At 38.9% G+C, this 23,814-nt stretch overlaps 1 protein-coding gene across 1 annotated transcript in view; it reads right to left on the bottom strand.

Annotated features, from left to right (window-relative positions):
- Positions 1-1,488: 1,488 nt before the first annotated feature.
- TAFA4 (TAFA chemokine like family member 4) overlaps positions 1,489-23,814 on the bottom strand; it is a 52,050-nt gene continuing 29,724 nt past the window's right edge. Inside the window, exons 3-4 of the mRNA XM_075052716.1 lie at positions 11,698-11,853; positions 1,489-1,640 (exon numbers count right to left, since the gene is read on the bottom strand). Coding sequence (XP_074908817.1) covers positions 1,489-1,640; positions 11,698-11,853 — 308 coding nt within the window. The remainder of the gene's footprint in view (positions 1,641-11,697; positions 11,854-23,814) is intronic.

Genomic DNA, 23,814 nt, shown 5'->3' with positions numbered 1-23,814 from the left:
AGAGACAGCTGCATGAAAGAAGACTTGATGCCCCAGGCCTTCAGTCATCAATGCCAACATAAAGTCCTTTCTTCTACTCTTCATCCCTCTAGTATCTATTGAAGGCATCAAGGATATTTAAGCCTGGCTTACTCTTTTCCAGTAAGGTCCTTTTGGTATAAATTGCCAGCTCTCTTCTGGTATGTCCAGAGACAAAGTTGTCTTATTCAATATCTAGAACTCCTACTTCACCAGTCTCACCCTTCAGTGTGATGCTACAACACTACCCCTTATCTATATATGAGTAGTTAAAAGTCAGTGCCTATGAAAAAAATAAAAGGCTGAGGGTAATCTATATCTTGCAGTAACTGATTGCCAGTTACCCATACTGATTCTAGGGTGTGCAGGTCAACTTTAGGTTTAGTATCCATCACAGGAGAACAGCAGGGCCTAGGCATTCTATAGACTACATCTTTGGCATTTGATAAATAACATTGGTTTGCAATAATTCCTCTGTTCTTAAAAACAGGAATAGGGTTTTTCAGACTGGTTGGTTTGGTCAGATTTTTCCAGTGAGCCTGCCACTGTGCAATGTCTGTAGCTGGGCTTTAGACCACCGGTATCACACCACAGCTGTCCAAACCATCTAATTTTCTCTCTTTCATCCAGAAATTAGTACAGTTTTCACTCCTTAGAACAGCCATTATTAAACAACATTTGGTGTCAGTATTTGCTTATTAACTCAGACTGTAACTTAATCAACAACATTCATTCCTAACTAGAAGAGGCTGTAAAGGGAAAAGCTAAGCATATGTCTTTCCTTGCTATTGCCTGCTAAAGACTCCTGGTTTATGATATATTTAGATATGCAGTTTGCTATGACTTGTTGAACTTCAATGCACTGAGCTCATTTTAGATTGTTAAGCAGACAGAGGACATGATATTTTCTCTCTGCTGGCCATTAATTAAGAAATAGGATGGCAGAGCAAAGGGTTTTTTTTAAAAAACAGGCCATCTGCAGGATGGCCTGTAATTAGAAATGATCTGAACCAGCCTGATTTCCAGTGGTGCTCAGTGTCCCACAGTTCCCACTGACGTCAGTGCAGGTTCTCAACAGCTCCCAAGACAGGCTGCTACTTTCAAAAGCTAAAAGGACTTTCTAGTAGCTCAGGAATCTAAATTTAGGTGACACTGGTAAAGACTCTGGATCCATGTACTCAGTCTGAAAATTGAAGAATTGATCCTGGAACATGATTATCCCTCTAGCACTGGTCACAACGGAATAGTTTCTTTGCTCACTAAAGACTGAAGCAGGGCCTTCTTCAGTTTGACTCCAGCACCCAATAACTTAAGTAGGCCAGCAGTGAAGGGCCAGTTCTGATCCAACATTTCCCTCTCTGAGAACAATTGCATTAATCACTGCTTTCCAAAACATTGAGGAGTCCAGTACTGATGCTCACACCCACAGATAAAATGCAATAAGCAAGTGCTATCAGCAGACTGCCACCTTTAAATATAGGCGATCTCTGTACTTGCCTTTGTGGTTTTGACTTTATTTCCACTGCTGCAAGACCAACCTGAATAGTCTGGTAGTACTTTACAGTCCTCTCCATCCAAACAGGGGTTCATATGACACCACCACTTTTGTAGGACAATGGAAGCTAGAAAAAGAGAGAGGAAAGAGAAACAATCTTTTTTTAATTACTGTTGGTTTTAGTAGGGAAGTTGTGTGATGTTCAATTGTTTGATTTCAAAAGGTAGAACAAACAGTTACTGTTTTAATAGCTAATCACACTGATTGTGTTTGAGCTAAAAATGTGTTTAAAAAACTTCACCAGCACACAGAAGGGTAAATGCTATACGCAAATGGTGAAGACAGGAAAGCACGGCCAGAGACTGACTCCAACATTTGAACTGACCTCTGGAAATACCTTTCCATCTCCACTGACTACAAAGATGACCTGTCTCCTTCATTTACATGCTTCAGTCAAGTACCTGCTGTAATGCAGAATGGAACTAAGGCTTCTTGTTTAACCCGGATATGCATATGTGAGACTGGATGAAGAAATTGCAGTTCCTCCCTTCACTGGATGAGAAAATAGAACTGCACAGAGATGTAAGCATGTGAGGTCTGTCAGCAAATAGCGCAGATAAGAATGTGGAAACTACTGGAAAGCATTAGATTATTAACTAAAAATCTACTTGCAGTTACACCACCAGTTTTGCAGTATGTTTTGGAAGACTACAGCAGTACACCTTAACTGTGAAAACTTATTAATTTTCTACCCTTAAGCCAATTTCCGTTAATAAGACCATGCTTGTTATTTTTACAAGTGTAGTCATGACTTTATACTGCTGTTAACAACAGACATATTTTCCCACAAACAGCTGCAAACATCTGCATGCATTTCTCAGTTCTGCATTGTACATGGGATTCATCAAATCCCAGAAAATTATTATGAAATATATCAGTTGACAATCTTACATAATCTAAATTGGATTTCAAAATAAAATATGGCTTAAAATGTTGATTTAGTTAGTCTGCATTATGCTACTATGTGCACAAAATAGTGAATGGCGTGCTTTAAAGGATACCACATCCAAAAGAGATGAACAAAAATAATTTAGTCTACTTCTTATAAAGCCCTTTTTTCCCTTTTAATTTCAAGGTAGATTCGTACTTTTGCAGCCTTCAAATTAGGGTGACAAGCAGGCAAGCTGACATCAGGATATTGCTGAAATGTTCATTCAATTATTTTTGTTTTGCACTTTCACTCTAAGCCTACATGAAAAGCACTATGAAAAATACACTTCTGGAATACCAGTTTGGCTTTTATAAACTATTCTTTCAATCTCATAAAATTATAAAATAAACGCATGATTCCTTTAACCAGTCATTTGGATCTTAGATCATTTGCATTGATGCTGATTGATTGTTGACAAAATGGGTGAAACTTGACAGTGCTTCCTAGGAGGTGAGGGATCATTTCCACTCCAGACATATGGTCCAGCCATCTATTTTATCTATATTATCTCTGCTACTTTCTAAATTTGTTTCAATTTCTATACGACACGTATTTCAGGTAAACACAAGCAAGTATAGAAGACCAGATTCCAGAAGACTGAGGGCACGTGCAGAGGTCCCTAAGCAAGCAGGAGATGCTGGTAGCAAGCTAGCTGTGTCTTCAGAGCTCTGCTTCAAAGCCAGCAAGTCCTCCTGGGACACCTGGCTACCGCATTACACAGCTCTGCACAGTGCTGTTGGGAGCGTGGATGCAGTGACATGCTGAGACTTCGGCTGCACTCTGACATGTGAACGTGCTTTTGTATATTTAGTGCTACCCTAATAACATAAGTTCAACTTCAGACCTTGAAAACCACCTTTCGCTCACTTGTCTCCTGCAGGTACCTAGCATCCCTGCTGCCTCAGTTACTCTGATAACTCCTTAGATCCAAGTGTTTTGGTATTGGTTTGGGTGCAATATACTTTGAGGCCACAGAAAATGCACCAAACATGGCAGTTTTCATTTATCTGTACAACCTGCATCAACCTGCTCCTACCACTTGATTCAAAAAAAAAAAAAAAAAAAAAAAGAAAGTCATTAGTTGACTGGCCAAAAGTGCAGTACAGGAGTGGATTCACACAGCATTCTTGACCAATGGTACCCACACAACTTCCCAGTCCATGTGGAACTGAAGATAGTGAAACTGGCCCATCATCTCCAGCAGCACCATCTTCTATTAAAACATGTGAATGGGAAACGTTGCTAAGTCAATCTGTAACTCAAACAAGATCTACAAGCTCTTCAACAGATGGCATATTTCACCTTCTATTTATCTCTTGTTTAGATACTTTCATAGAAAGTGACTCCTACCCTTCTGTTGACTGATTTCTATTCTGTGCAGATACCTCTCCTCAGAGTAACGGCAACACTTTGAAATACTTAATACAGATCTCATTCCATTAGCTTCCAGCAAATCCTCAATTCTTTGCTGTAGGAATCCACTAATTCTTACATCCATTTTATGTCCGATTTCCTTATAGTTATAATGTCCACTCTGCTGATCTGTATGTCCTAACTGGTTGTAGCTGTTTATGTCAAACACACCCCTGAGATTAGCCCATTAAAATTCTCCATCAGAGCCTTAGGCTTACGTTCATAGCTATAGTTCTTTAACTATCATCCCTGTGACTATGTGACTCACTGGAGGATATAAAGACTTCCTCTTCTTTTCAGATTGAGGCACTCTTGGAGAGGTTTCAACAGATGACTTTTCTAAGAAATGAGAGCAGCTATGTCACTCTCATACACAACCACTCTCATGAAGGGAAAGGAGATGGCTTTAGTTTGACATCAGCCAGATGATTTGCTGGAAATCAGCCAGAAAACAGCCACAAATTCTGCCAGAAATAAATCTTCTGCTGACATCGCTCCCTAGATAATGTTACTCCATGGAAACAGTAGGTTCATAGAAAGTAAAGCCAAAAAGTGTCAATACATGATCTCATCTTGCCTCATGAATTCACTGTGTTGTGCACCCAGTTGTGCTTGGCTACACAGTGTCTTCCAAGCCCATCTGGAACAGGTGAAGAAAGAAACTTCTCCCATTGTAATTTTTTCTGACAATTAAACAATCTCAGCATGAAACACACAGCCTTAGTTTTCTTCCTCTCCCCACCTCTTCTGTTGTGCTTTCTTCTCCTACATTACAGCACCTGTTAGCAATCATCATTTTCCCCATGTGAAGGTATTAAAAGTGCTGCAATCCAGTAACTTTTCAACCTTCTGCCTGATAAGCTGAGCTGATTGAACTTCTTCAGTTTCTCACCATAATGCATTTGTCTTTATTAAAACAGTTATTTCAAACAGGTTCCACTTCCTGTGATTAGGACTACATCATGTGACTGCCTTGGGCTTGTCGTTAATTACTCCTTTGCCCCACCAGATGAATCCCATACATGTTTTTGTCCGGGGAGATTCTATATTTGCTTTTGGGTCAGTGCTGGAAATGTTGCAGAGCGTCAGGTGGAGAGCTAAGCACTGTGAAATCCCGGTAGGTATGTGCCATTTGACTGCCACTTCCTACTGATGACTCTGGGGAAAGATGTGGTTTTGAGGTATGCTAGGTAGCTGACACTAAGCAGTGCACACAATGGCATATGGTACAAAATTAAATAGCTTACAAAAAGTAAGACTTAAATCCTCAAATGTATTTAGTAACCAAATCTTTAGTTGAATAAATTATACATTATCTTCCAAGGTAATTTGGAAAACCTGGGCTTACATGTATTAAACCCAGAAACTATCTGTATTAGTCTTTAAAACTCCTCAGCAAATGAAATCAGTTGTGTCTGGCAAATGTCTTTTTTGAAAGCCACATAAACTCTTGTGATCTGTACTCCAGGAATTCCTTGCTAATTGAATACCATATCAGCTTTTCAGTTACTTGCACAGGACTGAGATCAGCCTCAGTTGTCCCTAAGCATCTAGACCATGCTGCCTACCCTCTCAAACTTGGCACAATACTAGTGCTTTTCTAGAATACCCCAAGTGTTCTGAAATACATTTTGAGTTACAACAACTGACCAGAGAACTATCAGACAGCTTGTTAGGACTCTAAACTACCCAGGGTCAGAATTAAAAAAAAAAAATTTAATCCCAGTAGATGTTGGTTAGCACCTTCTTTAGTTAACAGTAAGTCAGAAAGTACTTCCCCATCCTGTTACTTACCAAAAGGAGGACTGTGATCCTGATCCGCCTCAGCATTAACAACATCAATATTTCACGCATTATGGGCCAATATTTTTTTTTTTTAAGGATTTAAGGACAGTGAATTCATACTGTCTTTAGTCTGGACAAATACAGATTTCTTTCCTACTCCAGTGGATTAATCTCTATTCTATATAAATTTTCAGTACACTATTCATACTACTGTATATTTCCTTTTATTCTTTGAATACTGACACAGCATTAGCATCCTTTTGAATTCTCAAGTATTCTGAAATCCATTCAAAAACAGTGGGACGGAAATCTTCTCAGCTATTTCTTCTTTTATCTATTTCTTATGTATTGATTTTTTGTTTTCTTGTTTCTATATGCTCTCTTCCCTTCAGTCTGTAACCCCAATGGGCTTTCAGCCAAAATCGTCGTTTTTCTTCATTGCCGCTCTTTGGCCCTACAGAAAATTCTTAAACAATTCTTTAGTCCCAGTCACATTTTTTCCGATCTGAGTGCTTCCTCCTCATAAATTCTAGGGCTAATAGAATTGCCTGGATGGAAGATGATTTGGCTAGTGATGATTTACTTAGAGGCATTTAATGCACTTAGCTAAGATAGCTACTCTACAGACAAAAGTTATTAATGTTTTATCTTCTTGGCAGTAGCTGTTAGACAAGCTGGAGGTACTTACTCAAGGATTTTTATTTCCATAAAGAAAATAGGTATAAACAAAATCTCATGACTACTTTAAATGTAATTTAGTCATTGACAGAAGAATGAGTTGACCTTTGCTAAGCAAAATTTTCTATAGCTGCAATCAAGTAGTATAGCCACAACTGAAGGCAGGGTATACAGGCTGTGTAGTATGTCCTCTCTGCATATTTAAATACTTTCTTTGATATGCTCTGCTTTCTTCTGAGTTTAGTGACTTAATTTATCTACAGTAACTTTTCTCAAAGCATCAGATGGGCCTGTGCTTGGAAGCTCAAATAACCCCCAGGAAAATGAGGTGTGCACGTGTACAGAAAAACTAGCCTTGTTTTATTTGTTTGCCAATGCTTGTCAATAGCTTTCACAACTACGTTCAAATACACAAATGACAGAATTTCTTGTTAGATGCATCCAAAATACAATTATCTAAGTAAGTAAGTAAGTACTTTATCATGGGCAAAGGATAAAAAATATCCTGATCCAAAGAGTTCTTGCACTGTACTCTTATCCATGCTATGACACGTGACTTTACTGTGCTTGTAAAAATGCTAGGAAGATCTCAGTCTATAACAAACATTGATTTTCACCTTCATATCCTTCTTTTTAAATTAAGTACTTTGACTTCTACTACCAATATCTAAAGTTTCTGAGATGAAAGACACTGTAGAAATACAAAGCACTCTATAAATGTCATTTAGGCCCCACAACACAGTATTACTGTAGAACATGGAAAAGGACTGTTTTGTAGCAATCAAGGCACTTAAGACTTTCACTTTATGTATTTTCTAAATTTAACTAGCTTTTACTTTCTTTTCTGCACCACTTCAACACCTTTTCCTTGGAACTCACCTGGGTATCTATCATTTCTTCTGTAACACAAGTACTTAGTCTCCTCCTTAGCACATACCATGAGAAAAAAATGTCACTTCTATGTGTAGGTGTATGCCTGAAAGTAATCATGCAAATAGCCATTCTGACTTGGCTCAAACAGAGGGCCTTCCCGAAATTTTGGTAGCTGTGAATATTGATACACGTATTCACTACCTCTTTGAGCAGGGCTTAGCCTTAACATATAGTGCTGCTCCAATAAAATGCTGCTTTAAAACTGACCTTGTGTAAAATTCTTTAGCATCTGTCAACCTATTTCAAAATGTAAATATCCAGCTGGTGTATGACTGTATCCTAAAAAACATGATGATGGGCTTTATAAGCCTATTTCATGGCCTATATATACAAAAGTGCACAATGCCCAATACTCATCAGCAAGGAGCTCTGTCTGATGAACTAGGCTCTACCCCCACCCAAATTAACAAACAAGCTGTCACTCAAACCCAGTGGGATCTAGATCATGAAACCCATATGCTGCAAGACTGAGAAAACTAAGGAAAAATACCCAACTAAATTAAAAACCTGTAAAATACTAAGACCAGATGTATAAATTTCAAATAAGAAAGACTTATTTTAACTTTAATTTTTAATTAAAAAAAAAAAATCCAAATAGGTAATAGCAGAAAGCTGCTCAAGTGCCAAGTTTGAGTCCAGAACAGAAAGGTAAGTATAGTTTGTCTAGACCTTGCTAAAGTCCCAGACCTTTGCAGTCTTCCACATTCTGTGAAAATCTATTTCTTGCTGTAGTCTTAATTTCTCATGGAACATCTACAATCTATGACCATGTAGATATGGCTTGTCTGACCTACAGGAAAGCTAGAATCAAACTCCTTGCCTCCTGGGTTGTTAACACTAAAAGAGAAATCAGACCTTCAATTTAAAAATAGCAAGAAGAAACAGACTTCTGTAAAATCATCATGCAGATCTAGACAAAATTAATTGTAATTATTTAATTATATAATCATCCATTTGTTTGTTCAAGAAAACATAATTACATTCCAATAACTTTATAAAAGGTTGCTACTCTGCATAGAACATTAAATATGATCCCATTTACTCCAATGGTCTTTTTGGTCCTGACCAAGAACAGCTGAAACACACAAACCCTGAAAAGTTCACAGGCAATGTGGACTAAGAAAGACTGATTTCACCCTATTTACTATTGTTTTCCAATATGACTTGCAGAGTTATTTTCCTTTTGAGTATATGTAAAGAGGCTAAAATCCAAACAGAACATATTTTCTAAATCAAATAAAACATACTTAATCATATCTGCTATAAAAACTACTAAGCACTAAGGTACTTTTACTGAGAATTCCAATAGGTAAAAGCATCTCTCTGTGTATGATTAAAAATCATAGCCTGACACAACAGCTGGGTGGTACTTTCTGGACACATACTCAATGAATGTGAACTACATTGTTTTCTTATTTTGTCCAAACACAGTTTAGCACATAAGTAATTTGAGGGAGTTCAGTCACTGGAACGGGCTCCCTAGGGAAGTGGTCACAGCACCAAGGCTGTCAGAGTTCAAGGAGCATGTGGATGACACTCTTAGTCGTATGATTTAGTTTTAAGTAGTCCTGTGAGGAGTAGGGAGTTGAATTCTATGATCCTTATGGGTCCCTTCCAACTTGACATATTCTATGATTGGAGGTAGGAACTGCAGGTACCAAGCACCATGTGCATGCCGTGCATGATCAACAGCACAAAGGCAATTGCTGCCCTGATGTAAATGATAACTACTACTGGATAAGGTCTGGAGTTCAAGAAAAGTACTTTAAAAGACTACTACAAGCCAATTGCTCTATAAATTTTTTTCTTTTGGTTAGAAAAGTAACTCTGTGCTTTGGGCATGTCCTTCCCCTTAAGCTCAGGGCAAAATATAGGCAAATTAAACAGCTCTGCATTCAGTAAAAAAGAAAATGAAATGTCTGTATCAGACTGAAATATGCAAATTCAAGACACAAACTGTTTCTGGCTTCCACGGTGTAGAAGCCTACTAAAGGATATGTATAGAGTGGGAGAAAACACATCTAATCCTGAGGCTAAGGAAAGATAGTTATAGTTTCCATGCTACAGCAACTGACTGTAGTCCCAGACGCTTGCAAAAATAAGCGAAGCATGCTAAAGCATTACCTTAAGGGGTAAGGGGATTCAAAGGCTTCCACTTTAGAAAGTGGAAAAATCTTACATTCATCATACTTTGTCATATTTAATTTCAACTATACTTGAAGAAAAAATAGCTACTAAATTCTTTCAGCAATGTATTGGTTTTGGCTGGGATAGAGTTAATTTTCTTCATAGTAGCTCGTATGGGGCTACATTCCGGATTTGTGCTGGAAACAGTGTTGATAATACGGGGATGTTTTAGTTATTGCTGAGCAGTGCTTATACAGAGTCAAGGCCTTTTCTGCTTCTCCCACAACCCCGCTAGCGAGCAGGCTGGGGGTGCACAAGAAGTTGGGAGGGGGCACAGCTGGGACAGCTGACCCCAACTGACCCAAGGGATATTCCAGACCATATGGTGTCATGCTCAGCATGTAAAGCTGGGGGGAAGAAGAAGGAAGCGGGGGATGTGATGGCATTTGTCTTCCCAAGTACCTGTTATGCGTGATGGAGCCCTGCTTTCCTGGAGATGGCTGAACACCTCCCTGACAATGGGAAGCAGTGAATGAATTCCTTGGTTTGCTTTGCTTGCGTGCACGGCTTTTGCTTTACCTATTAAACTGTCCTTATCTCAGCCCAAGAGTTTTCTCATTTTTACTCCTCCAGTCCTCTTCCCCATCCCACCGCGGGTGGAGTGAGAGAGCGTCTGTGTGGTGCCAAGTTGCTGGCTGGGGTTAAACCACAACAAGCAACTCTTTGCATTGACTGAATTAAGCTTCTATAGTATTGTGCATTTATATCTTTCTATCATAGAATGACAGTGTCACCTTTGCAATCCTTAAGCAAGTTTAAAACAATGCCTGACTTTTATTATCTGTTGTATGTAACAGTATTTCTGCTGTTTGTCATGTCACCTAAAAATGCAGAAGGTACTTCTGATTTGACAGGAAAACTACTTAACAAATTGCACAGTTAAAGTTGATTGTGTTCCTGAATTACAAGGTATGAAAAGACTAAGCATCTAAAAGGGAAAAAAAAAAAAAAAAACAAAAAAACCACAATCACAAACCTACTTTCTCTTTCTTAAATAAGAGATTCTCAATACAGATAATAGGTTAAAAAAATCAGACATTGCAGGTATTTAGTTTTATGTTTAAAACTAAATAGCTCTGAATGTTAGATTAAAAATTGGATTTTGAAGCTTTTGTTTTATATTTAACTTTAAATGGTTGCAATTTTGTATGAAAAAGAATGAAAACAGAAGGGTCTTGCTTATGAATTAATGCAATGGGAGTTCTGGTAACTATTAGACTTTTTCTAGGAAAAAAGTCTGTCTTGGAGTAACTGTTTACTAAGTTAACAAGAGCAGCAGCCTCTCCAGGGAATAGACTCTGCTGGTGGAAAAGGAAGAAGGTTAACGCACAGTTTCTGAACTGCCAGTGAGCCAGAGAAGAAAACAGGGGGGTAAGGTGCAGATTGAACCTCAGTGAGGCAAGTTTTATATAGCCTCAGAATGCCTGGTCAACATTACAATCAAGGTAAATTGATTATATACACTAAAGCTAAAATCTTAATTTCAAATGAGTTATACTGCTAAAAGCATAAGGATGGCAACTTTGAGCTCTGTGAGGATTTCAACATCTACCTAGGAAAGTGATGGACTAAGGCAACTGTACCACATTTTTCCTTCATCAGGTAGGTGTCCTAGCTCAGACACTGTGCCCTGTGCAGCAGTACGCTTACTCTGCTCTCCAAACTCTAATGTATTTGGGGTTACAACACATGAAACCGAATAGACATGAGACATCATTGTAGCACTGGTGTCCAGCATAAGAGCCCATTAGGCACATAAAATGGTGAAGCATTCATCTAGAGAACAGCTCTCAAAATCAGACGCCCCAGCACTGCATGCCCAGTCTCAGGGCTGCATTTATTATCCAGTGAATTTTTAGCCAAGCTACTAAGTCTAAAGACAATTGGAAGAGTTAATATCATAAGCTTGAATTTCTTGGCTTATGCTGTTTTCAGACTAGTTTTAAAGGAGAATTCTTGTGTGAAAAAAATTAAGAAGTTTTATTGGCACAGACATGAAATGGACGGGTACATATATTAAGAGGATTAATTACACCCAGATTTATGCACAGACTCATTATCATCAATGCACAGAGATGTTTCCAAAATTAACAAAAGGAAGGATTATGCTTTTGAGGCAGTGGGAAGTCAAACAATCAAGGAGACTGAACTTCTTAAACAATCTTAATGAACCATGAGTGAGCGGGAGACTGCTTACCTTCCACGCATGAGGGCTGAGCCCTTGTCGTACCAGCCACCTGCCCTGGGAAGCAGGAACACTTGACAGTTTGCGATCGTTCTTCAATCCGGTTCTTATTGCAGCAACGATGCACTGCCACAACTTCGCATGTCCCTTGCTTGACTTGGTGCTGGCCTAATAATTGCAGAGATAAGTGATGGAGAGCAAAACAAAACATCAGTGCATGAAGAAAAAGACAGTTCGTACAGTCCTACAAGATACTGAATCTCTCGAACACCAGTTTAAATCCCAGGAAGAAGAAAGGGCAAAGCATCTTGTAGGATCTGGCTTATTCCCTGAGTTTATCCTATTCTTACTAATAAAGATTAATTCATCATAACAAGTCAATTTTTCAGCCTATCTTTCCTGGCCCTTACAAAGCCATAGGGAAAGGAGATTGGAGTAGTCAATTAGATGGATTAGACAAGAAGACATGCAGAGACACAGCACACTCCTCCTTCCTTTGGCTTCCTGTCTTGCATTAGGTTTTATACTTAATTCTTTCCCTTCCTAAATGGACACAATGGACAGGATAATACTTAATACAAGGGAGACTTATCTTAAATAGTAGGGAAACTTTCTCATATAACAAAATTTGAACACTGCTCGCTATGCCTATCATTGCAAGTAGGCTAAGAACAAGGTAGGCCGAAAAGCTGTCATAGATAGTCAAGTGTTGTCAAAAAAAAACAAAACAAAAAAAACCAAAACAAAAAAAAAAACAAACAAAAAAAAAAACAAAAAAAAAAAACAAACCCAAACAACTATATGGATTTCTCAAGTTCCCTCACAGACTATTTTGAGGAAACCTGTCATAAATATTCTATCCTATTTCTTTCCTCACAATTCGCTGTCCCCTATTCTGAGTTTATTTTTCTCTTCCTCTCCTTTCCTTGCTCCTGCCTTCACATCTTAGCTCCACTGCTCCTTTCACCTGACCATTTTCCTCCACTGCCAAACTTACACTCTGCCCTGCTTAAAACCCTTTCTTTGAAACCCCACCTCACAAAACCCCTCTCCTCTTTGCATAAGTCATTTCCATGCCCTCACTTCTCTGAACAGCCTTCAAGTGCTTCATCTTGCATTTGTCTCGTCTTATTTAGAGTAGAGCCTTGGATGGCTCTTATCTGTGTTTGTAAAGCACCTTGTAAATTAACAGCACTACAGAACAGGGTGAGTTTTTTAATAAGTGAGCTTGACAGAGGGACAACGCTGAGAATAATAAAAATATTCACCCTCAAAGCAGTACAGGCTCCTTATACAAAAGAGACTACAGTACAGATATTGGTGTAGGTAATATCAAAGGCACAGCAGACTGAAGAAAGGAAGGTGAAAGGGAGAGCCCTCTTCAGAAGCAGACAATCCTCCAAGTTGCAAGCCTGGAGGATTGTCCTGTTTCCTACTCATTCCATGCTTGCCTTGTTTTGTTTTGATTTGTTTTTTTCCAGTATCTGTTATTAATACCAGACACAGGATTTTGAGATGGAGAACACCTTGGTCTGATGCAATATGGCCAAGCTTACATCCTTATAGATGAAATCTTATTGAGTGATTAAGATCACTGTACTTTTTGGCCAGAAATTTTTATGAGTTAATTAAGTGGGGAATCTTAACCTTGAAAAGAGTTAGCAATGCAATTTCGGCTTCTAAGGGGGTTTTCCAAAAAAAAGGTGAGCATTCAAATATATATGAATAACTTTTTTAAAGGTTGGCTTGGCAATGTTCCTTTGCTGTGTATGTTTTGGTTTCACAAGTATTTCAAGCACAGCTAAAGGGCTGCCTGACTTTTGTTGCCAAATTTGTATTCACAACAACCTCAATGGACAAGAAACTATGTATATGCAATCCTGGAAAGGAAATTTAGTCTTCTATTTGTGTACTCAACATGTGAAAAGAAATTATATATACAGAGATGTTTTTCAGGTTTTTTGCAGGGGAAAAAGCTACACTGTACTTTTAAGCAAAATATGCTACAGCAGAAAAATGCATAAGGTATTTTACAGAAAGTTGGAAAACTGTTGAAGACAGCATAGAAGTATCTTACATAGCTGCTGTAATAAGTTTATTGGCAGACTGTGAATTTTCATGCAAGTACCTAATACCCATATCATAATAAACATGAAAAAAAAAAATGAAAACAGCTACCAGCTTGTAGGACAGTAGCTTCTCTGTAAGTCAATATGGAAAATAACAATACAAATAGAGAAATTTAATTGCCTACGCCACTTCATTCCAAAATATTGTTCTACAAAACACCTAACATGACAATGTATGGAGATAATAAGCAGATGGCCAGGGGTTCTGACAGAAAAGATTTTGTAAAATGAGGTTGTTAATTTAAGTGAGTATATTTATTTATTTATTAGCTTTACAGCCTGAGTCAGAACTCATTGGAGTAAACAAGGAAAATATCCATGGTTTCCCACAGTGCTTACAGTGATGGTCCTGCATTCACTGGAGTCGACAACAAAATTTCTATTGACTTCAGGAGAGCAAGGTCACAGTCTGGACTGCCTCTTGAGAGGGAAATTTTATAAAGGAGGGAAGAAAAAGCAAAAATTTGGAACGGCTCAGGCCACATACTTGAGTTTGCCATGTATCTCATCTGAAAGACCAAGCAGCCAGGTCTTCTTTCTAATTAAAGTCATTATTCACCAGATATCAGATGCCAAGATAAGAGTAGAAGCCATTTTTTCAGAAGGTACATCATAAGGATGGACTAGATCCAGCCCCAACAATCAATATGTAGCTGAAAGAATGTCTATTTTCAAGCTCAAATTCTGCTTCCTTTGGGTGAACAGTCCTGTTAAGTCAATACCAAAATAAATCAAACAGGTTGGCCCTGAGCATACAGCCCAAAAAAACCTGGGGGTCAATTTCAATTATCTTGTTTGAATTTTTAAGCAGCGACAGTGTTCCTCTGAAGTGCCAGGAGTCAACAGGTACACAGATGTTTGCAGAAGGCAAAATTGAGTTACCTCATGAATGAATCCTTTTGTTTAGTAGCTGTTTTACTGAACACTTATTCATGCTTCACAGCTACACAAGCAGGTAAGAGAAGGTGTCCCCTCTTCATCTGCTGGCAGGGGTAGGATGCTTAGGTTTGAAAGTACTGCTGCTATGCAAAGGAAGACAGCGTTCTCCTCCCTTGTCCCTAGCACGCAGCTTTTGTGGAGTATAACAGTGAAAGGTACTAAAAAGCCAGAGACATCTGCATGCATCATTTGCATTAATTGGATTGCCCTTGTAATAGTCTTTCCCCTCCTACGTGTTCACATCTATATTTCCTCCTGCTTGTTCACGCACATCTTAACACTTTTTATTCTGTTGAACACCATATGCATTTCTTCTTAATATTCAGACACATCTGTGAACAGGTGCTGAACAAATGCTAAGTGTTAACATGCTAACTTTCTGTCCCCTTTTTGTCAGTGTTCAACAATCTACAGGAGAAGCACTCAGTTTGCAGAGTGGCTTTCAGATATAAGAAAACTCACAGAGTATCTTTAAAACTAACCATCAACTCAGTCCATTCTCTGCCTAGACCTACTGAAACCTGTTGTATCTACATTCAGGTGCCCAAAGGCAGCAAAAAGAAAGAGTATAAGAATACTATCCAGCACTTTTTAATCTCCATCTTGCACTAGATAAACCTTCATCTCGGGTATAAAGAACATTTAAGGTACAGTGGAGAGCATAATGACAGAAAAACCAAGAACAGCCTTAAAATATTTTATAATCAATGGATTCTCAGGAAGCCAAGACATTACAGGAGCAGGGACTGAAGAATTTTTAAAGTGTGAAGATCACAGTAAGTGAATTCTACACCAGATGCATCATGAAAGCCATTTCAGGGAGAACTGCAATAGGAGATAGGGAGAAAGCCAGGCTGTGGAGAGCAAAGCCCCTTTGGGCTCACTTATAAAAAGCCCATAAATTCATAGCTCTTCACCTGTAAACCTATTCAGATCTGCAACTTAAGGGCTGTCAATATTTGCAGTTGAAATTCAGTTACATTTTCACATTTAAATAAGAAAACTCTCTAAGGAGAGATACATTTTATCAGCAACAGGACCAGAGAAAGGTTGCTGTTGTAGAACACCTTCTGCATACCGAAGAGGGGATGTCTGCCAGCCAGGCACTGTGGAGGACAGAGGATGAATGTTGAAAACTATGGTGCTGTGGGTTACCTCTGATCAGAAGTTTGGCACGTGTTGCTCTCTATATCCCAATTTATTTACAGCTTAGTTCCTAGCTTCCCTAGAAATACCAACATTATTCAAGTTCACTAAGGACACTTTCCCTAGCTCTCTATACAGGGCACAGACATAACAGGATAGGGCTCACTATTGGAAGCAACCTCCACAACACTCCCTGCTATGATTTTTGCTGCCTTTCATAACAAGATACCTATGGATAATAAAAGCCTTCAGGTGTCCATGTCCAGAATGCCTCCTAATAACCTCAAGGACTGGCCACACAAAGGCTCTGTGACCATTTCTTTGCTATCTGTGGGCTTTCCAGCCCAGAAGATGGTACACTGTGTAGAGCTGCTATGCAGCCTTCACAGTTTTCAGAGATGGCAGTCATCATCTCTGAAGACCAAGAGGGTACAAACTAGGAAGTTATTAGGCTTCCACATTACAAGCCAGCACAAGTATTGTGAGTAGAGTTGACTGAATAATCACCACTGAACAGTTTATTCTCAGTTTAATACATTATTTCAACTAACATATTTGACAAGACCATATTTTCACTTTCTTCATAGAAGTCAGGGGGCAGATATGCAATTAATGCTTCTAAAACTCTTTGAAATCCTCAAATGAAAAGAGGGAAATACAATTATTGTTAATAAAATATCAAACATCACAGTGATGTACTTCAAAACTACAAGGAAAATATCAAAGAAAGAGGAAGGCTTTCAGAAAGTTGCTAGCCAATTCTGTCCACATCCATTTCATCTCTGTGACTAATTCTAATCACTCCCAAGGAGTACTCCTTCAATGCAATATACATGCAGGCAGCATGCTCTTATCAGAAATCCTGAATAACCCGCCTTTTTTTCTAATTTCTTAGCTAAGAAACATATGGAAAAGACACATTTAAAAGGAGTTTTTATCACTGTTTCATAAGCTGCCCTCTTTGACAAAGAAAGCAACTAGTACTGTGGAGAAGAGCACATCTAGACAGTAGGACAACATGACCCTAGCTCAGCACATTCTTCAGTAAGCCTCAAAACCAGCAATCTTGGTCTGCACAAAAACAACTGCATCATTTATTTAAAGGGCAAGAGGATGTCTGTCAATAGGGAGATGAATGGCTGTGGAACCTAATATTGCAGACAACAGTAAGAGAAACAAATGAGTTTAGAAGTCAGCACTGGTGCTATTTGGAAGAGGAAAGCACTCTAAAAAGCTTGGTGCCGGTTCATCATCTGCTCTGCCTTCATCTCATGCTGGCTTTTGCTTACAAATATATGAACACACAGAAGCACACACCAAGAGGCAAATATTCTTAGAAAAACACATATATTAAAGGAAATAACATTTTCTATTTTTCACATTTTTTTAACATATTTATGACAACCTCTTCAGCTCAAGGGGTGTTTTCTGGGGGGAAAGGGGAGAAGGGCTCTTTCTAAAGATGACACCTCTTCTCAAGAGAAGCAGCAAAAAGTCACTTGGAATGTAAAATTAACACACCGTCTTCTAGGCTGAGAATTTCAGTGGAGTTTTTCTCTACTATCATTCCATCAGCCACTGGATTTTTTTCTTAATAATTTCACACTCATGTCAAGGTCCTGACTTAGATGCTCTCCTTCCTCAAGGATATACAATATTTATATATATACTTTCTCATAAATTGTCTCTGCATATACAATTCAGTCCAGTTTCACTTGTAAAGTTTTACCTTTTCAGTTGTTGGCAGTAAGGGACTGTTCAGAGATGGTACAGAACTGCCACAAAAGGCCAGTTCAACTGCTCTACGGATAAATAGACAAGAAATATCTTCCCATAATCACCTACCCATGATAACAGGCAAAGTAAGATGTAGCGCACACAGCAAAAAAAAAAAAAAGGGAGCAAGGAATCCAGTTTGCTATCCATTAGTCTCACATTCCTCAAATACATAGTGGTATTGTGATTACTAATGCTAACATCTGTAACAAAGCAAGCAAGCAAAGATACAATGATCTCCCCAATGAAGCAATTGAGGTTGATGCTCACACATTGTGCAGGTTTCCAACCAAAGAGTTTCTCACAGCCCATAAAGTTACAGCCTTTGTTCCAATCAAGACATTTGTGCTTCATCCGTTGTGGAAACCAGTAGTATGGCATGTGCAAAATCACAATCAGCATTTTAACTGGATAACCAGGGAACCAGCACTGAACCACTTTAACTTATTTTGGGCAAGAAGTGACAACCTGAGGAAAACAGCAACTCTCAAAACGAGCAACCAATTTGAGAGGAACCCTAGGGGTACAGGAGATCTAGATGTGTATTTGAAAAAAAGGTGAGTGACCTCAAACCCTGATAATGAGACCCAAAAAGTTAATGAAATCAAAAGCATAACCTTTCAGTGCAGGTGGAGGAACATGCTGACACAGCTGGAGTGAATCATGTAATACAGTGAATTCTTTGCCAGGTGTCAGAGGTCACATCCATATGGAGATTAAAGTCCCCTGGAATAAGTAGCATAGGTGACCTTAGATCAGACACAAGCACTGAGACTTCTCCAAGGAATGAAGCATTAAATCTGAGTGGTCGATAAATCAAAACAGCCAAGACCAAAGGAGGTGCTGCAAATAGGGGAAGGAGGAGGGAACAGTTGCTGCAAATGAAAAGAAAGGTGGATGAAGAGTGACCTGGAAGCAAAAACAAATTAAAACATGAGCCTCTCTACCTGCTGGAGTGCCACGCTGAAGTTAATCAATAAGGACTGCCTTTCAGCCAGGCAGTAATGTTCATCCTGGTTCAAGCACACATATCACTTGTACAAATGAAATATAAGCATAAAACTTCATAAAGTACCTCGGAGTAAAGTGGTGCTAATCATTTCCTGTGGGAAACTTTCTACTGTGTGGCTATTTTAGGTGAGGCAGAGAAGAAAATACAAGGGAAAGATCTGGTTTTCCATCATACTTGCAGCAAATGAGCAACATTGTGCTCTGTAATATAGAAGTATTTCCCACATGTCCCATTAACATTCACTCTCGCTATTACATGCGGACCACTCTTTTTCTCTCATTTGTTCCTTCCTTCACAAATTTGTCATGAGAGAAAGGGAAAAAAAATGAAACTAGTTCCCTGGAGAGATTTCTGCTTGCCTGAAGAAAGCAGGTACATTACACACACACATGTATAGGCCAGGCTTACAGTTATTCACCAGTTTGTAAGCAAAAATTAAATTTTCCACCCCAATTGTGAGGGTTGATGGCCTCTAAAAACAGGGTCACTCTTGCCATAGGAAAGCAAAAGTAGCATACCTGGGACTGCAAATTGGGAAGGACTATCCCATCCACATCCATAACTAACTCTTCATCAGTGGCAGAAGCCATCCTGACCAAGATATCATTAATGCAGCCCTAGCAGGCACCAGGGCCCAGGTGAACTCGCTGTGCCCAGCAGCCTGCTGTCATTTGCAGCTGCTCACCACACCCAAACTCAGAACTGTACTTGTACAACTTATTACTTCACTTCTATGGCATGCCAGAAGTTCCTTTAACATTAACATAAACTTTAAGAAGGAAAAAAAAGAAAGAAAAACTCTTAAGTCTGCCTCATGTATGCAACAAAATAAATTTTGAGGATTAGGCCTTGTGCCCTTCTGAGCATTCCACCATCACCTGAAATATCAAATGACCATTTGGAGCTTAGCTAAGTAAAACAAAGATTTGTAATATACTAAATACCAGTGGTATTTTTAACACAGTTAAGGGTCATTCATCAGACAAGAATGATATTTGTTTAGAGAGTATGAAACAGCAATTGTCATCTAAGTCATTAGGCTCTGCAGATTAAGTAAACGGCAGTTGCCAGAAAACAAAGTAGATGTTTGGGAAAGAGGCATTTTCTTCATTTCAAGTGAAAATAGAATCTTTATTCTCATGTCCAGGTATAAAGGGTAAAACTGAGGAGGGCAACCAAGGAAATTTGTACTTTGTTCCATTTCAGTACTAGAAACAGTTCAAATTTACAAGGTACACAGAACTTCTGCTTTTCTGGTTTTTATTTTTTAAATGCAAAGGTGCATTTCCCTCCTTAAATGAAATTACTTTTATGGGACTGTAAAGTAATAGGACTGTGCCTGAATTTGGCAGTTAGAGGTAGGCAAATGAATAATTATTCATTAGTTAACCCTCATCTAAGAATCTGCTCAAGAAAGATCTAGACATAACTGTTGTCATTAAATGGTGTGGTTTATGAAAGCTTTTCTGGTTGTCCTGTTTGACAGTCTTAATTTAAAAGACTGACTTTGGCAGTGAATCTCTCCTTCCATTAATTGCTTTGTGTTTATTAAAATCATGTAGCAGTATTCGTTGCTACTAGAAGAATTTCCTTTTGCAAAAAAAACAGGACCAGTGGGTAAGACTGCAAATTTGAATGATACATTTCATTGCTGAAGTGAGATGAAATTTTCATGTGATAGGCAAATCAGGCAAATGGAATTTTGAGGAACGTTACAAGCAATCAGATCAGTTAATGCACTGGGCACCAGGCCATCCACTCCTCAGCTGGTCTTTAATCCCTGGAAAAGCCCCTATGTCTTGATCACCACTGATTAATTATTTTCAGAGTTTGCCTCGGTTTATATCAGGTTTTATATAGCTGTAATGGTTATCTTGGGTTTATTCCGATGGAATGGACAAGGAAATCATCGCAGCAGTCCAAGTATAAGATCCAGCTGCCAGTTAAGCAATAACAGGTCATAAAACTAAATTGCACAAATGCATTTTTAATTCTGAGTGGCATGAGGACTTTCAAATGGTTTCAGCATGTGCAGACTATACCCAACCTGGCTGAACAGCAAATTGAACTTAAGCTATTTTAACTATTATATCCATAAGTGCAAAGCATAAGTGAGGTTTCCAGAATGCCAACAGACTTTTTTTAGTCAGTATCATTGAATGATGGGGTTTTTTCTTATATGGAAAAAAATAACCCTGTGGAGTGCCCACCATTTTATACTACACTGTAACAGTGAAAGAGACAACAATAAAATACACTCATGATGAAATAAAATGAGAACCAGAACCTGATAACAATTCTCATAGGCCCATATTATAACTCATGACCCTGACTTATACTGCTAACGATAAAATAATCATTAAAAAGAAAGTCAGAATTCAGAACTTGGGAGGGTCTGTACATTTCCTATTTCATACTCATGACTCTTTTTCAAAGCTTCACCATTAATACTTCTTTTTCTTTTCAAGGTTCTGCAGATCTCTTGAGCCTCTCAGCTTTCACTTTTTAATCTTCTTTACCCAAGAATAAAGGCGCAAATCTAAAATTTTCACATTTTAGTTGCAGGCTGTAATGCAAGAAGATCCCAGAGAGATGCAGTTCAGAGAGCCAAATCTGGAGATCTGTGCTCAATAACTAGGTGCATGCACAAATGGGTGCTGCCAGAACACACATCCTATGCTGATCTTTCACATTATTTCCTCCATGTTATTTGTATTATTAACCCTATGATCTTATGCAGCAAAAGGCCTTTTTGCAGTCAGTATACTGGTTGTTCTACCCAAATTTGGCTTTTTTTTCATTTGGCAGCTACCAACAATAAAGGTATTTCACCCAGGCTTACAGTGTGAGTTGCTATGAAAAAGCTATATGAATCAGTAAAAATGGAGTGTTAACAGACTCTTCTGAGAAATGGAAGAACTAGAGGTTAAGACATTCTTTTCCTGTTCCACAGATCCCTTTCAAGCACCCAAGAACCCAACCCTTCATCCATTTCTATTAAAATGGAAAGACCTTGACAACAATTAGGTAGATTTTCCATTTTAAGCCAGCCATTCAGCTTAAAGCGAAAAATTAAAATATAACTTTAAAATGGTACAGAAGCTACTGTATCCTGTAACCTGTGCAACAGGAACAAACTGGAGAGTAACATCAAAAGCCTCCCTCCACACCATGTCTTAGCTTTGACAGAAAGAGACTACAACTCTGGGAGAAAGTCCAACAGTCTAATCCTTGAATCATATTCAAGCCTCACTGTCATCTCAAATTCCCAAGGGCTTTTAGATGCCCAGTTCTCATGTTGGCAATGAAATCTATTTGAAGTCAATGGAAAGGAGATGTTTAAATAGCAGGAAGACACTTGGATATCTTTCTAGATCTTGGCCAAAAAAACCCCAGATCAGACAGAAAAGGAGACATACTTCATTCACTACAGAAGAGAGGGGTTGCCCTTTTTAGCAGGAACACTTGTCACAACTGAGCAAGTTGCAGAAACAATGTAGTGAAATTGTCTTCCTAAAGTATCCCAGCTAGCTTGTCAGATTTGACAAACTTTTATTCTTACCAGAAAACAACAGGCTTCCTCACCTGGTGAATTGTCCCTTGGCCCTAATGAGACGATCAGTAAATGCAGAGATGAATTAGAATAGTCATTAAGGAGGCAGAGCATAAAAAATGAGCCACAGGAAAGGTCAGAGCAACGAGGGTGAATGAAGAAGAGCACGTGTCCTGTCACAACCACTGCAGATGTGAAGGAAACAACCAGGGGAGGGAAGCAGATGTTCCTGTTAAAGCTGTGCAAATTTGACGGCTGCTTTCAAGGATAATGGAGCAGCCATAGGTGGCAGGAGAGGGCATGCCATTAACTTACACAATGCTGGTTAGACTCCCCCAAGAGCCATTGACTTTAAAAGCAACGCTCCACCATCTCCCCTGTCTGAATAAGATTAAAGGTGACCTGGTATAGTTGTCATTAGTTCTACTACCTTTCCACAAAGATGGTACTCTAATTAAAATGGTTGGCTTTTTCCTCTTGCAGTGTGCACATTACAAAGGGGAAACTTTTAAAATGTTTTATCTGATCATAGCTTACAAAAAAAAAGGTCAAATCAACAGTTACACTGCTTATTTTTCTTACCTTTAAAAACTGTGTTGACTTTAACTCATTAGAAAACAGTTTCTGCTAGTGTGGTTGGCTTTTCTTGATCTCAAAACATGCATTGCCTCGCTTGCAAGATAAATTGTCAGAATGGTAACTAACTTTGAAAATCCACGGACATCATCAGATTATTTATAGTGTCCTTCTGGTACTTCCTTTAACTCAGTGTCCCACCAGGAACAAGGTGGGAAGGACCAACAGGCATTACTCCTGATAACTGTTCTACGGAGCAGTAGCAGCTTCATAAAGGCAGATTCCTCTGCAAGACCCCTTGCTTGAAGGTCCCAAGAACCCAAGAAAAGGTCAGTTTAATCTGTAGTGAATCACAACAGCAGGAGTCAGTGACAACTGCATTAGTGCCACTGTTGATAATGAGCTGTGAATTCCTTCATAGTCTATACAACACACTTGTACACTGGCTGGATAGGCCATGGAAAAAGACTTCTCTTCCACCCATGCCTGTTCAACCCCTGTTATTTTCAGAGCTTCCTAGGACTCTGTGTGTGGTTGGCATGCCTCCCTCACACTGTTCTTCAACTAGCCTCCCCTTTAAACATGAACTACTGTACTGCCTCCCTATGCTGACATTCCTCCGGTGCCCACATGAGAGGACTTATGTCTGACAGCATCATCGCTGCCCAGCAGGTAGTTCTCAGCAGCAGTGAAACTGGCCAGAATCACATTAATCTTACCCAGTTGGCTCAATACAAAACAGCAGAAATTCTGTCTCCTAGCTAGATAAGAGGGAAGGAGACAGCCAGAAAGAAAACTACAGCCACAGCCATTTTTCTTAGGTGGATATGTACTTACTAACAACCCTGACGTCTCCAACTAATTTCACACTAACCACCTGTCTGATGGCACTTCCAAACACTACCAAGCAGATCTGGATTAGAAACAACGACCTTGAGGTGAAAGGCTCTGTATCTCATTACTAATCCATTGAGGCTTCCTGTTCTCATGTGATTGCA

Source organism: Buteo buteo, chromosome 21, assembly GCF_964188355.1.
Source record: "Buteo buteo chromosome 21, bButBut1.hap1.1, whole genome shotgun sequence".
NCBI lineage: Eukaryota > Metazoa > Chordata > Aves > Accipitriformes > Accipitridae > Buteo > Buteo buteo.
The sequence above is the reverse complement of the archived record's forward strand: the minus strand, read 5'-3'. Positions and strand labels throughout refer to the sequence as shown.